Source organism: Pteropus medius, unplaced genomic scaffold, assembly GCF_902729225.1.
Source record: "Pteropus medius unplaced genomic scaffold, Ma_sr-lr_union100, whole genome shotgun sequence".
In the NCBI taxonomy this organism is placed as follows: Eukaryota; Metazoa; Chordata; class Mammalia; order Chiroptera; family Pteropodidae; genus Pteropus; species Pteropus medius.
The window spans coordinates 1,201,313-1,217,498 of NW_024352783.1; the positions used below are offsets into that span (position 1 = coordinate 1,201,313).

Here is a 16,186-nt window from a genome sequence, read left to right on the forward strand (position 1 = left end):
TTCCTGTGCCTTCACTTCAACCTGTCTTTCTTCACTTGCTCCAGCAGAAAATAGTACCAAACCCCAACCCTGCATGCACCATGAAACAATGAACTGCCCTTAAACCTTATGTCCATCCACCTCCCTTTCTGTCTCTTCAGAGCCCAGCTTCTTTCTCAAGTAGTTCACACACTTGCCACTAATTTCCCACTGTGCAGCTAACTGGCTTCTAGCCCGCCCTCCTGTCCCTGCCTGATACTACCCAGGCAACGACAGGTCAATTGCTAACAGCAGATACTGTCCAATGATTATTTTACTTGACCCTGGCACATATACCTGCTGGCCATCACAGCATTCTAAAAACTCTCTCCACTTCTGGCTTCGTTTATGAACTCCATTGTCTCCTGGACCTTCATCTATCTACCTCTCTAGCTACTCTAATCTCCTTGATGATTTCTCTTCTGCTTTTCCTATACGTCGTAGCACTCACTAGAGGTCTAAACTCAACTCACTGAAATCCTTTCTAGAATAATGCACGATAGAAGTACAGGTATACATTATTTGACTTTCTGCTTTTCTCAAGCCTTAGTCTTATCCTGGGTGACATCATTTGTGACCTTAACTAGCTGTACTTGACTATCCAGCACCAGTCACCAAACACCTATATTCTCTTCTCCACAGAGAAGTCAAAAAAGTACCTCTGCTGTTCGTAAATTCTCGTTAAGTGTCTATCATGTCTGCTTTTACTTAATATTGTATCCCTTGCACCTAGCATGTCTGGCATATAACAGGCTTGATACATATATGCTAGTGAATAAAAGAAGTAAACATTAAATATATTTACAATTACAAGGAGTGAGAAATGCATTAAAAGAAAAGAACATGATGCTATGAGAGAGACAGGTGGTTAGAGATCTCTCTGGAGAAACTACATTTAAATGCCCAAAGGGAAAGAATGAATCAGTAGATGGAAGATAGTTCCAAACAGTGGGAACGGCATGTGTGAATGACCCAGGGGCAGGAAGAAGTGAAAGAAGCTAAGTGCCAATGAAAAACTATGAACAGGGACACTTATACTGGCTGCTATATATAGATAGAATAGATTGGGGGTGGGTTTGGGAAGACCAGATGGGTGACCACTGCAGCAGTCCAGGCTCTGAGAGAGATGACAGTAGCTTGAACTAGTGGGATTATGGACATGGGCAAAGAAAAAAAAATTTAAAACCTATTTTGATGGGAGAACTGATTTGCTTTGATGATTAACTTGATATAGAAAATAAGGCAGAGAGACATGTCAAGAGTAACTCCTAGGATTTTGGTTTGAGCAATTGAGTGGTTCGTGGTATCATTAGGAAGATGGGGAAGTGGGTTTTGTGAGCGGGAAGATAGGTCCTAAATTCTATGTAAGTTTGGGGTGCCTGTGAGGCATTGAGGTGGAGATGAAATGTCAAGTGGACTACCGAACGTTCCAGTTTGCTGCTAAGAGAGATCTGAATTAGAAAGGTAAATTTGGGAGTTGTCGACTTACAGTGTTTACAGTTATGGGACGGGATGAACGACTTAATAGGCAAATAAAGAGGTGCGGGCCTAGGACCAAACCCCAGGTTGCTGGGGAGAGGAGGAAGAGCTACATAAGGAGGATGAGAAGTGGCCAGAAGTAGGAGGGACAGAAGGTCAGCATCCTGAACTGGAGTACATTCCCTACCTCCGCACTCCATCCTGTTCCTCCTCCTGTATTTCCTGTGTAGATGTGACTACCGCCTCTCAAGCCAGAAAGCAGAAGTCAGACTTGATTCCTCTCTCATATCCGTCAAGATGTGACCGGTCAAGACAAACTTCCGAATGTCTTCGATCCATCCCCTGCTCCACTGCCCTCTTTTGGGCTCTACCTAACTTCTCATCTGAATTCTGTAATAATCTCTTAACTGGTTTCTTCCTCCAGCCTCACTCCCCCATTTTGTCCTCTACCCCTGCTTTCACACCTTTCTCTCTATTTATGCCTTTGGTTCCAGTGTAATGGTTAACAGGTCTTCTAAAAGACAAAACTATACAAGTTATTTATTCCTATATTTAAAATCCTTCCATTTCTCGTATAGCTTGTAGGATCTGGTCCAAATATCTGAGCCCAGGAATCCAGCACAGTGACGAAGAACTCAACCCAGAGAGTCAGACACAGCCGCCACTCACGAGCTGTGACCTGGAATCAAGTTACCTAACTTCTCCAAGTCTCAGTCTTCCTCTGTGAAATGGAGCCAATGTGACCTAACTCCAGAGTCATGAGGTGCCTGGAAAACTTTCAAGTGCTCAACAAAGGTAGCTCCCTTGCCATTTCCCACACACGCCAAAGCTCCAACTGTGCAAACCAGCTGCATTTTCTCAAAGATACAAGGCCCTCAAGTCTTCATCCTTTTCTCTCTGCCAGGAATACTGACCCCCTCCTTCTAGCTATCAAGGTAAATGCTTAATGGCTTTAAAATCTCCATTCTTTCTCTAACTACCTCTTCTTAGGCTCCAGTTTCCACCTGGCCTCCAGAGGAAATAGGCCACTCCCTCTTCCAGGCTTTAATCGCAGCCAGATCCCTGCGACAGCTTCACTCTACTCCATGTATCTCCTTCATGGACCGAGCTTCCCTGGGGACCTCTGTCCAGCACCTAACACACGCAGGGCCCAGAGAGAAGTTCCCTGGTGTCTCTCCACGCCTCTAACCAGCAGCTCAGATGATTTCTCCTGCTTTCTCCTACCACCTAATGTTGGCCTCAGCATGGTGCCTGGCACATGGTAGCTATTTAATAAATATCTGCTGAATGAACACAAAATGACCCCCAAGAACGAGAGGGGAGGCGCGCCATGTCTCCTCCGTGGGACTGGTTTGTAGGCCTCTGGCCTCCAAGGGCAGCTCTTCCACACAACGCGACGGTGGTCTGACAACGCAGCCTCGAGCAGGAACTGCTTTTTACAATAACAAACAAAAAACATCATCGTAATGAACCTGATTTTCAAATATATATTTTTAACATGGTGATCCAAAGCTAAATATTCAGCACGCTTGGACTTTCAGTTCATTTTTTATTTTAATTAAAAAATTTAAGCTCAGGGTTAGCTTCTCCCAATGAGCAAAAATTATCTTCTGGGTAAAAGAGAGAGACACTTTGGGAACTTCATTAAATAATTTGGACCACACTAATAATATAGGATTTCACACAAAAATCAAGAGCTATAAAAACCTCTATTTTACAACAATATTTTCTTGTTGAAAATAGTTAAGAGTAGGAATCAGAGAAAGGCAGAAAATGCAAAGCTGAGATTCTAGCAACTCCTTGAAATGAGCAGCACTGCTCCTTCTAAGACTTCATACCACTCCTAAAACCACCAAGTGTCTTATAACCCAGAGTTTCATGGCAAAGAATGGCTTTATTTATCCTCCTGCTACAAACTCTTCCATCTGAGGTGCCAGGGGAGCCTGGTTAGGGTTGCTGGAGGGCACTGTAATACATTATTTGGTTGCCCAGTAGCCTAAAAGGAATTCAAAGTATTTTACACGATTTATCAATCTATAAAAACTTATTTAGACAGTGAGAAATTAGATGAGTTCCACAGACCTGTAATCTGCAAGGGCATACTTGTAGTTTAAGGGGAAAAAAAAGCAATTTGTAACCATCTATCTCATAAAACTGTCATCTACAGATTTGCTTGTTTTTAAATAAGGAATGATATCATCTAGTTCCAGAATGCTTAACTGGTCCTTCTAGGTGACAATCTCAGGAGATAAGAGGTATATGAGATTTTTATGTTCTTCACATCTGTACATGGGCCAAAATACTAGTGCTACTAAGTTTAATTTATTTACACTAGCTTTTCAGAAACTCACTGCAGTTAATACAGAAACAAAAAAAAAGGGGGGAGAAGCTTATTTTAATGTTAATTTTAATAGCCAGATGATGATGAACAAGAACTACATCAAATACTCCTACAAAAGGCCTCTGGTACTCGGCACTATGCTAGGTATCTACGTAGTATGTTCTTAATACTCATTTAAACACATTAAGACAATTCTACTCTAATGTACCTCAAAATGTTACTTACAGTTAAAAACAGGTTCAGAAACAAATATTTAACTCCTATGATTTTCCAGAAACAATCTTAACATCAAATAGTATATCTCCACAATATCTCTATTACACAGTAATAACAAATTTACGGTGGTTACATAACTGGGTAGTAGAATCAATCTGTTAATTGTTCTAGAGTATTTGAAAATTTTTAGAAAAATTCCAGGATGTCTAGAGGTTGACAGGAGGCATGTGATTTAAAAGCAATCTTCCTCCCAAGCACTAGTGTAAGCTGAATTTGAATCTGTCTCCTTTACCTCCTTCATCTGTACTTCCTATCCCCTGCAAAAGCCAAAGCTGTTTGGGCAAACATGAGTCCCATTCATCCTACAGAGTTTCTGTCACATTTCTGCTCTTGCTCTCTCCCCTTGGCAGGTCGCATGTACTTAATTCAGGGTGGCGCTGGGCAGTGCTGCATGACTGCCAATCAGTTTGGTGTTGGGGTACTAGGAACACACGTGGACTTGCATTAAACAATACTGAAGAAAATAAACAGTAATTGATTTTCTCTGTTTATCATAATTGCAACCACAGCAGCGACCACAGGGCTGCGACGCCAGACATGTATCTGGGCACTTCCCATGTGCCAGGTGCAGGCTCACAATGCCTTGTTTGATACTCGCAAGAACCCTGAAAACTAAATATCAGTGACCACTTGACCTCAGGAACTCAAACTGCAGTACCCAAAAGCTGCATCCCCCGGAGCTCTCATCTCCTATTAAGACTCAGGATAAAATATATAGGAGTAGAATATACTGTAATGACAAAAAACCTTCATCTAATGAAAATGATGACAATTGAACTAATAAGCACATTAATCATGTCAGGCCTAAACCACAGATCCTAAAATAGCACTAAAAAGAGAGATTTATGACCAATTGAAATAATCTAGAAGGAGATTAAATGATTATCATTTTATCAGTCTTGACTCTAAATGGAACTTCCTTTAATGACTTACTGAGACACACACACACACAAAACTGGTTCAAATTTTAGAAGTCGCAACATCATAATTTCTGTTTGAAGCATGGCTAAGGTAAAAGCTTTTCTCCTAAATTATGACAAGGTAGGTAAAAATTCAGTGGACATTAGAAGATAAAGGGAGACCCAAAAGAGCTTGTGACAAATGGGGAAGCCCTCGTATAGCGGTGACCAACCTCTCTTTGGTGATTCTCAGTCTCAACTTAACTGCTGTTACTATATTTCAAGTGCCGCTTCTATGAAAGATTGAAAAAGAGTGGAGGATTTCCCTATCAATAATTAAAATCTGCTTCATGTACTTCTCATTTTCTCTGAGGGTACTCTTCCAGATCTGTCAGCTGCCATTCGGCACTTGTGAAGGCTCAGAGACCTAAATGGTACCACTCTGTGCAGGAGACTGTAGATACAAACTAGCATTAGGGTGGATTATGTATAACTGTCCCTCCAACACAGTTTGGATCAGGACTAAGGCTACAGACAGCGCCTACACAGACCTTTTGAGTCTAAAAACCCTGCCTACAATTTTGAATTTATAATCCCTCTTTGCTGGTTCATTGTGCTTGCACCCTCCATTACTGGTTATCTCAGAAGTCTAGACTTTCAAAATACCATATATTGGGAAGAAAACAGTCGTTTGGTTTATAACAGAAACGTGTATGCCTCCTTATTCTGCCTCTAGGAATTGTTCCTTTCTCTTCTACACTTGTCCTTTGATACCTTTGGAAACCTCTCTTTACCCAAGTCTCTCATTTTGTCCTCCAAAGCCTGCATGTTCTTCATAAAGCTATTTTCATAACATCATGAATATACTCAGAAGCACAGGGTCCATAGTAGCTTTGTGTTATCTCATTTAGGGAGATGCTCACTATATGTTAGCTTATGAAAAACAATAAAATTTGGATCCCTAGGAACTCCATCCACTGTCTTCTGAGAAATCACTGAAAATACTAAAGCTCCAAATTTTCATTTAAAACCTGTTACCCCTTCCCTGGAGTTTTAATCCATAAACACACATTGTGGAGAAAAACATTTTGCTGTAGAAATACTAGACATAACTTCAAAGTCCATCTTTAGCCAAGGTGGATGGAAGGCCCTCTAAGAAGGAGAGCTTGCTGCTCCTGACACTTGCCTCAGCTGAGTTACTCAACCAAAGGACACTTCACTGAGAGCCAGAACAAGGCATGTTCTCAGTGCCAAGGTGAGAATGTGGTGAGGTGAATCAGCTTACTCCCTGCCAAAACGATGCCATCTAAGAGTGGCTCCTCTGTCCCTGATCCTGTTGGTACAGAAAACACCTGGTCCGTACACTCTGAAGATCACAGTTCCACAGGAAGGAAAAAGCACCTATGCTGTCGGAAAGGGGAGGGCCACAGAGGGCATATTAGGCAAAGCTGCTGCATCTGAAAACGGTGTGGAATACCCACCTACCCATCAGTTCCCTCACTCAATGACTGATTTATGGTGTGCTTACTTTGTGCCAGGTGCTGAGGAAATTACATTGAGCAAAACGACACACTGTCTTGGCTCTCAAAGAGCTCAGAGTCTGGAATTCTCTTAAGAAATTAGCAATCCCAAAGAGTTAGAGGGAATTGATTTAAAGAGGGCACTACTTTGAAAGTCCAAAAGGTCAAGTACTAATATTTTAACAAAGCGCAAATCTCAGGCAGACCATAAGCTTAAAACTACCTCCTAGCTCTCTCTTCCTCTCCCCACTTTCTCAACTTTGTCAGTGTTCCCCAAGGCCAAAGATGACTGAGTTTGAAGATTTTGTCCTTTGGAGTTCTGTAAAATATACATTCCAGTTTATGGAATAATCTTTGGCATAATCTATCATCCCCTGATACCCTCTTCCCCAATGCTGCAATTTACTTCTTTTATAGTATGTGACCTAGAATTGATGGCAGGAATCTTGACTTAAATGAAAATGAGCACATTCCTTTAATATATTTTTTAAAAACCTTTTGAGATAGATTTAGATCTCAGCATTATCATGTTCCAAAAATTAGAAAGGAAATTTTATTATATAAATTTGACTGTATCTTTGAATTTTATTACTTGATAATTCCATTAAATAACTGGAAAGCTGGGTGATATTCATTTTATATTGGGCTTTTGGGGGCCTCTAGCCATGGTTAGGCTGTATTTTAAAACAGGGTTAGGGTTCAGACGACAGGGCCCATACAGCTGGAGCTCAATTTCACCTTCAACATACAAATTCTAACAACACTCCACTCTCTCTTAGTCTCACCTTGCACATATCAAGCCTTGTAGATAGTTTCATTATCTCCAGTTCAAAAGAAAAAGCCAAGTAGCTAGATATGCACATAAATTCCAAACAAAAGGTATAATGATGAGACCAACACACATGTGAGATAAATATGTACTTATTTGTTCACAAAATGTTAATGACTTAAATAAAGAAAAAACTCCTCTTTGGAATTTCTTAGAGTTGAAAATTTAAAGGTAATTCAAAGACAAAGGAGACAGTATTTAGTTGATCAATTCCTAATAATTCCTTTAGAGGACTGTGTATCAAAATGGCACCTGAAAAAGGTAGTGACATACCTTTTAATATGCAGTGCGGTAAGTGCTGTACATAAAATAAGAAGCAATGTGTAGGCAGTAGCGATTGAATTGTTTATGCACTCAAACAGTTGCCTTAAAGGATAATAAAACTGAGCATGAAATGAAAGGTTCATGCAGGTCTATGAGCAAAACAAAAACAGAAACCCAGAAACCAGCCCCACCCCCAGTCTACCCTGCCCTCCCCGGCCACCCTGCCAGCCCCCACCCCAAATTTTTCCTGCAGGCTTAAAACCCTTCTGTTTTGGAAGACCTACAGGCTTTGTACATTCACCTGGTGGCTCATGAAGACCAGAAACACTGTCATAGAAAGAAGCTCTCTGAATATTCTGAATCTCTAAAGCAGAGAAACAGCAAAAACAGGACAGAAGAGCAAATACACAAACACTTCAGTTAGTGTGAAAGACATTCGACATTACAAATAATTTTGAAATCGGACTACAAAAGTAGCTAGTCCAGGGCAGATCCCATGCAAACATTACTGTTTACAGAATTTGTACATTTGGACAAAGTTCATTATAAAATAAGCTTAATCTGAATTAAAAGAGCACATTACCAACTCCAGGTGTAAACATATCACATTGGTGTTAAATGATTACTCCCATGTAAGTGCAGGATGAAAATTTAAAAATAAGGTTCTATTTGAGTTGTTCATAAAATTATCTTGTAATTAGCAAATTAGGACAATGCTACAGTAAGAGCACTCTGGTAAATGTATATATTAGTAGCTTTTACTGTGTCAAAAATTTATATTGCTGTGTAATTTTACTTCCAATACAGATTTTAGAAATACAATTTATTTCAAATACATATTACTGACATATAGGTAACTACCATTAAGGAAAACAAAATTCAAGTTCTGTTGTAGCAAACCATTAAAATAACTTCAAATCATAAGATATTTGACCATATCATTACTCATGAAAATATCCTAAGAGGCACATTGATATAAAATGCAATTAGGTTTTTCTGTGTTTTAGCCCCAAGAAGTGGCAAAAAAGTCCTGTGCAGCTGGTAGAGATCCCAAAACACCTTTTAGCAAAAAGCGGGGCACTACGAATCTCTAGGGCAGGGCTGCCACCAAATTATTTCTTCTGGTTTGGCCTTGGGAAAATTCTGTAAAACCCTAGCACAAAGTCTATTTTCACACAAAATGTTTTCTACTCAGGGTATTGCAGGGTCACAGGCAAACTATATTCATATATCTTATATTTATACATTCACAGTCCACTTGTCATTCCCACTTTTGCATTTTATGTGGCTATAAAAAGGGAAAAATAATGACATGTTTTTCCAGGGCTATTTTCTTCTAGAGAAAAAGTTCCCCTTATCCCAAGGATGTATCTCTACATCCACAGCAAGCAGTGGTGAATTCTCCACCTTAGCGCCCTCCTCAAACTCCTGTGCCTGCCACTGACTTCACGTATGAAACACACAGTCCTCAAAATTGGACAACATGGTACTGCCGCTCTGCCTGCCCCTCCTCCAACAGCGAGTGACTTCTGAGATTCTGTCGCCCAGATTACTCTGAATAGCTGTCCACCTAAGATGATGAATGACAGGTCTTCCTGCGAGTTATCAGGAGAGAAGACATGAGGGAATATTCCAGAGCAGACATTAGCATGGCCAATCAAACTCAGCCTACTTTGACAAAAGTGGCTGTACGTGCTCCCAAGCACCTATCTGTAGAAAGGCGAAGTGACAACAGGACTGTGCAGACAACACAGTCTTTGACTAATACAGATGGACAGGGCTCAGGCCACGACTGAAGCAGCTTTGCAAGGCTGCAAGCATTCCTTTGTTTACAGAAACTCTGGGAGAAAACAACTTTTCCATAGCTATGGAAAGCACAAAAAGGCAGGTAAGGACTCTCCAGACATGGTCCTGCCCTAAAGATACCATCTGTGACACAGATCATTGCAGTCCTCACCTTCACCGTTGCCTGCCAAACTTACATTCCTGAAGCTTCTGACCCACTACTACCAAAGGCTCTCTCATATCTGGGGATGGCAAGATAAGGAGCTAAAGAAGGATGGAAGGAGGAAGCCAAGGAAGCTGGGAACCAAGATGGAGGCTCGCTCAGTCCTGTGATTGCATCTGTGCATATCCTGAGTTTTCAACTAGACTATGAGCTCTTGGAGGGCAGGGCCATGTCCTTCTTCATTCCCAAACAGATCTCACAGATTATAACCATGGTAAGCACATCGTTACTCATGTAGTGTTATATGCTCAATAGGTGTTTCCAATAATATCATCTTTGATTAAGAAATTGAAATACAAGAGTCAAAAGTGGTTCACAACATCAGAACCAATATGTAAGCTCAAGACCTAGGTTTTTTTTTTTTTATCATATAGTCATTAACTCCCCCAAATACCTGCCTCTCTTTTCATTCAAAATGAAGAGAAAAATCAGTTTTTGAGGCTTCAATAGTAAAAATGCTAGTTTCCTCTGTTCCTTTTTTCCTAGGCCTTCCTTCCATGCCCACTGCTTTCATCCTCAGTCATCTCATACTGGATCCCCTACTTCCAGGTTCTTTCACCCCAATCTATCCCACCAACCAATAAGGTCAAATCCACTGAGACTGGCAATCAGGGTTCTCCATGGTCTGGTGTCAGCCTATCACCCCAGCCTTTTGCCCTATCCCTACTCTATGGCCCGAATGGAACACTTACCATGAGCTGTGATTTTCCACTTCCACACTGTGATCACCCATTCCGCCTGCTCAACCCCTTCTTCCCCCACACCAACTTCACTCCAAAAAATGCTCCACATCCCAAGATGAGCTAGCTCATGCAAACATGCTCACCCTTCACTGTTTAAGGCGTGATCACGACGCGAATGCTCATAAATTAGTGCTGAAAACCTGCCCAGCATTCATTAAATACTCAGTAAATGTCAGCTTTTATTTATTCAACAAATTATTATCTTTCGAGGACAAAGAAAACTGCCTCCTCTTTCATGACATTTTACCTTAGCACCCCAGAAAAAAAGGTAGTCCTCTTCCTCTGTTGTGCATTGCTAATAGCTCATTCCGTACCATTCGCATGGCATTCACCACAGGTATCTCTGGCACTCAACAATCTGTCTACATATCTCACTCGCTCTCCTGTGTGCTAAGATCTTAAGAGAGTGCCAGGTGGAAGAGGGAGCACGGGATAACTCTAACCCACATTATGCCAAATACCGTTACAATGGAAATGATTCCTAATAGAATGCGAGTATTTACGATTTGTAGCATTGCTCCTTTCTCTTCATTTTGTGACAATTTCCTTGCACACTTCCAACTCACCAGTGCTGATCTTCCTAGCGCTGTGGACCTTGTGACAACCGGAGCTCAGTTGTTTTTTCCGCTCCTGTTTCGGCTTCTCATATCCCATTCTAACACTTCCTAGCAACAGGGTCAGGAGTCCCTCATCTACTGAGGCACTGCAAATTCCACGTTAGGGTCCTGTCCCTCCTCTCAGTCCTCATGCAGCACCCCTCAACTGACTGGGTCACTGTAAGTAACAATGAACACTGCATCTGGCGAAAGACTCTCACCCATAGGCATAAAAATTAAAAACTTCTGTTTGACATGTTTGAAACCTAACTTGTCCCCCAAATCCCTCCTTGCAAACGGTCTCAGGTACACAGTCTCTTCCCAGGACACATGCATGCACGTGTGCCGTGCATCCCACCCCAACAGGTTCGCTCACATTTACTTGATCATTCTTGACTAGATTATGTTTTGATACGGTCATCTTTCCCCATACTCACTCTCTGTGCTCACTCTTTTCTATTTCTTTTGCCCCAATTGCCCAAACCCCTTCTTTTTTGCTTTCTATGTTTCTTTCTCTCCACCTCTGAGAAGACAGCTAGATTACAAGGTCTTGAGATGCTAAAGAAAAAGCAGAAGTAACCCAGGTTCAAGGCCTCATAAGGGGCAGATCCAGGGCTAAATTCTTGCATGACCTGAGGCCATGTGAAGAGATGGGATATAATCAAGATAAAATATAGTAGTGACAGCTAAGCTCTAGAAGATATTGGTTCCCACTATTCATAAACACCCTCAGATGTTTTGTTTTTCTGGTACTAGTAAAACCTCTAGTCTATGACAAAATCACAAAAGTCTTCACCGAGGTTCATGTAAACAAAAGAACTATGAGGACTGACTGATGGGAATAAAAACAACTGATCTACATGCAGAGTATCTGAGTTTCTTTACCAGACATTTTGCAAGTGTGTGGAAGGCTATAAGTGGCTGAGGACGCAGCTCAGCTGGCCCGTATGCAACACAGAGAAAATGCACAGGGTTTCTCGGGTTTTGTGTCTCAGTCCCCTGGGATTATAACCTAATTGAGACCAGGGAGGCCTGAGGCATATGTATAGTTTTTTATGGCTCTGGGCCTAGAATGTTTCCACACTCCTCATAGCATCTGACCAAGAAGGCAGATGTCTTGTTACCCAGTATTCTTTAAGTGGGTAAATTCCGATATAACGGCAGCCCTGCTCTAGGGAGAGTTTTAAAGTAAAAAAATATATATATATATACACATATATAAGCTTTAATTGTAAACAATTCTGGCCAAGCTCAATTACAAATGTAAGCACATTCTTACCATCCTTCCAAAGCTCTGCCACAAATCTGTCTGATGACTGGTGCAGGAGTGTGGCCACATTGTCATTCAGAGGGTCCATGTTCTTCATTAGCCACTCATCTGCCTTATAGTCCACCTGGCCCGTACCGGAGCCATGCGTGGTGAGATAAAAAAGAGAAAAACAAACACAAAAACAAGAAACATCTTAAGCCTTAGCCAAAAACGTTCACAGAATAATTCAAAAAGTGGGTTATCTTGAAGGCAATGCATCTGTAATGTGCGCTATATTTAAGGATTTACAAATGTTTGTCAGCACGTCTGTTACAAACTTTATCAGATGCAGCGAAATTTCACAGTGCTTTTAATCAAGTTACTCAACTCTTACCTTCCCTGCATAATGTATAATGCAAAAGTCGGCTTTGTCTTTCAGTTGCCGAGGTTTCTGAAACTTGGAGTGGGAACCTTGCTCTTGAACTAGTTTTTCAACAAAGGTTTTATCCGTGGCTTTAGGAAACCAGCACTCTTCATCCAAAAGGGCCAGTACGCCAGGAGGGTTAGCCTGATAATGAGAGGCAATAAGAAAAGCCAAGTTTTGCATGTCGCTTTAATTACCAGGATGTTTTTTGCTATTGGCAATTTAACCTCCAAGACAATTAGTTTTATGAAGATCTATGGAAATCAAACTGCTAGGATAGAAAGTGATGTCCAAACCATATATATAAGTCAAGTGAGATCTCAAACTGCTAAATAAGTGCTGGTGAGACAGAGAATGAGGAACTTATCCATACACACAGAAATATGAAAATGGTAGGCAAACTAAATCCCAGTAGATGACCCCCCAAAAGCAGCAATTAAGACACATCGCAGAGGAACTAGGAGGCAGACAGATGAAACTGAATATTTATATTCAATGACTGGACAGATTATTAAAAAAGCTCTAATAGGTGAAGTGCTTCAGACATTTTATATTCTAATCAATTCAAGTTTCCGTTTAAAGTGATACACTGCTTAATATTTGGTAAAACATTCTAAACGATTAAGCAGAATATATGGAAGGTGATGAAATAATCAATTACTTTATATATTTGCTTCAACGAACATTTAAGAGCCTATTTTAATTTCACTCAACTAGTTCACTGAAAAAAGGCCTAGAGACTTAAAGTAGATTAGTGTCACCTGGGGCTGCGGAAGGGGAGCAGGGCACGCCTGCTAACGGGCCTGCTAATGGGTACAACGTGTCTTTCTGGGATGATGAAAATGCTGTAAAATTAGACAGTGGTAATGGCTGCACAACTTCATGAATATACTAAAATCCACTGAATTGTATACTTTAAAAGAGTGAATTTTAGGATATATGAATTATGTCTCAATTAAAAAGTGCTTGGAGCTTACCATATTCTGGGAGCTCTAACATTAGTGGAATGACTTCCTTTTTGGAGGAAAGTGGAGAACACATGAAAGCTAAATAAAGTATTTAAAAGGTTATGATCTATTTTATAATACTTCTGGATTATCATACTGCAAACATGGCAAGTTTGTGATACAAGAGTATACCGATTCTAAGGCTTTTTAAATAAATCTCGAGGGTCAGTTTTCTTCAACTCACGAGGCCTTTATATTTACTGGGAGAGAAGGTGCTACACAAATACTGCTTAAAAAGTAACTAGAGGTTATAGTTAAATATAAATGAAATAATGTAGTAATAATGGTCAGAGGAAGGTAGTGGTGGAACAGAATGCCGTCAGGTAGAAGCGTAGAGACAACTTCTGCTCTGAGGCCCAGAATTGAGAGCTTTACTCCGTGGCTATATAGTTTGTGGTTCCTCTACCTCAGAGCACTTGCAGGATTTCAGAGCAGCTGAAAGAAGACTATAATCAAAGGCAGCTACGATTAGGAAATCCTAGAGAAACAATGGTTCAGAGCGGCAGATAACACAACATGCCCTATTTACCTGACGACTTTGAGAAACGAAGTTTCATATGAAGATAAGCAAAATGTCCATCTTTCTATCATAATTTTTACATTTTTAATCCTCTTTAATGGAAATATTTTTAAATTCTGAAATAAGATCCCGAATATAATTTAATCTTTTCTAAATGACTCAGTGACAGCGTAATTATGAATATCTATTATTGTATCTCCTTTTTATTTTCCCACTTCATCTTTCAATGTCAAGTTTTCTGTTAACACTTCCCCTTTCATGGGAGATTTCTAAAAGAACTATAAGTTTGGAAGATGATGTTCCTTTCTAAGGCCAGAGGCAATAGCAGGGGTTTTGTAAGCAGCTTTCCGGGCTCAGAGGCTCACCTACTGCTACCCCTTCCCAAGCTGGGAAGAGGCTGGGTTTGTGAAAGAAGAGGTTAAGACTGGCACATGACAGGAAGGTGCCACCACAGAGTAGCTTTTTAGGCATTTTCCTTCTGAAAAATGTCATTCTCACTCTCCATTTTGAAGAAACCATCAATGGAATCATCCCATATCATCTACATGCAATAAATTTCCTACTATTATAAACTCTTACAGGGTTTTTAAAAATTTGTTTTTTGAAAATTAGATTTTATGTTTCTATAGATAAGTAGAATAAGGTAATTGCAAAGAAGAAGGATTTGAGGTAAAGAGTGAGTCAGCATTAAATCTTGGATTCTCTCCCTCCCTTTTCTGAGTTCTCTCTCCTTTAAGTTAGGCAAGGAGTAAAGGGTTATATTCTAAAGGTTTTGGGAAAGAGCCTAGAAATACAAGAAGTATAGGAAGAAAGGAGTAAAGGAAGGAAGGAAAGTAGATTGGAGGGAGGGAGCAGGGAAGGAGTGAGGGAAAAAAGGAAGGAATTCATTCTGCTCATTTCCCTTAAGTATGAAAGCATAACTGGCACATCTTCTCCATTCCAATACTTTCTGAGCACCATGAATGAATAAGTTCCCTAAAATGCCACTATCAATGTATCGTTCACCTGCTAATTTCTGGAATGTGGCTCTGAAATGCTCTCCTATTCTCTTTATGACATCCATATTATGAAACCTCCTGTGACACTGTCAGCTAACTGTGGCCTTTATCTTTTCCAAATTCAGAGCATCACTTAGACTCAGAACCATGTAACCACCATGAACTAACCACCACGTTTTGTTCTGTTCTCTGGCTTCAAGATCAGGTCCCTAAGGACCAGAGCCACACTATCTACTCTCTCCATCCCCACGGCATCCCCAGTCTTTGTATTTCCAGGATGTATTTGAAGATTTAATCAATTCTTGCTGCCTTGATCTTATCCTAATCCAACAATATCCAACAAAACAACTAAAGAGGTGACCATCAAATCCTTTCTGCCTCACCTATTGTTGCTGTGAGCTAATCATTAAGGTTGAAATTTTTACTCTCCTCTATCACTCGCGTCATATGAGAGTGAAGAGAAAATGGTATATGGAGTATTTTGTCCTAAAGGATAAAGCAAAAGAAATGGAATTGAATAACATTAAGAAGAATGTATATTCCTAAGATTCATTTAAAGGTCACAAAACCATCCGATTTTAAAACCCTCTAAAATGTTTTTTAAAAATAGGGTTGATAATTTTCCATTTGGATGAGTTTGGGTACAATTATTTCTACAAAGAGGTTTATGTAGCAACTCTTATGGATTCACTTCCATCTTAAATTATAAGTGCAGATATATAGTCAAAACTTGATTAAAACATAGTGCCACATACATATAAACGAGCGTCTCAAACAACAAACCATATGGTCATCAATAATACTAATATGAAATATTCCATTCCCTTATTTATATGTATTCCCAAACAACTTTTTTGGGCAACAAAGCAGCAAGGAAATATATTCATGTGTTTGTGGATACATGAGAGTCTACTGGAAGTTATTACTAGTATCCCTTGAATGTTATTTCTAAATAATGCTGCAAGGTATGGAGAAGCAGATTCCTCCTAACTACAGGTGACTTGAGAGTTTTGCT

General features: G+C 40.2%; 2 protein-coding genes across 9 annotated transcripts in view; one reads left to right on the forward strand and one right to left on the reverse strand.

Moving 5' to 3' along the window:
• Positions 1 to 2,239, forward strand: part of NDEL1 (nudE neurodevelopment protein 1 like 1) — a 77,710-nt gene extending 75,471 nt beyond the window's left edge. For 2 of the 4 annotated variants that reach the window (XM_039847312.1, XM_039847317.1), the window contains exon 11: positions 2,076 to 2,239. In XM_039847312.1, coding sequence (XP_039703246.1) covers positions 2,076 to 2,224 — 149 coding nt within the window. In that variant the 3' untranslated portion in view covers positions 2,225 to 2,239. The remainder of the gene's footprint in view (positions 1 to 2,075) is intronic. The other 2 variants (XM_039847320.1, XM_039847315.1) reach the window with 1 other exon arrangement.
• MYH10 (myosin heavy chain 10) overlaps positions 1 to 16,186 on the reverse strand; it is a 130,765-nt gene that overhangs the window by 39,347 nt on the left and 75,232 nt on the right. For all 5 annotated transcript variants that reach the window (XM_039847308.1, XM_039847311.1, XM_039847307.1 and 2 more), the window contains 2 exons: positions 12,617 to 12,790; positions 12,253 to 12,367 (listed from right to left, as the gene is read on the reverse strand). In XM_039847308.1, coding sequence (XP_039703242.1) covers positions 12,253 to 12,367; positions 12,617 to 12,790 — 289 coding nt within the window. The remainder of the gene's footprint in view (positions 1 to 12,252; positions 12,368 to 12,616; positions 12,791 to 16,186) is intronic.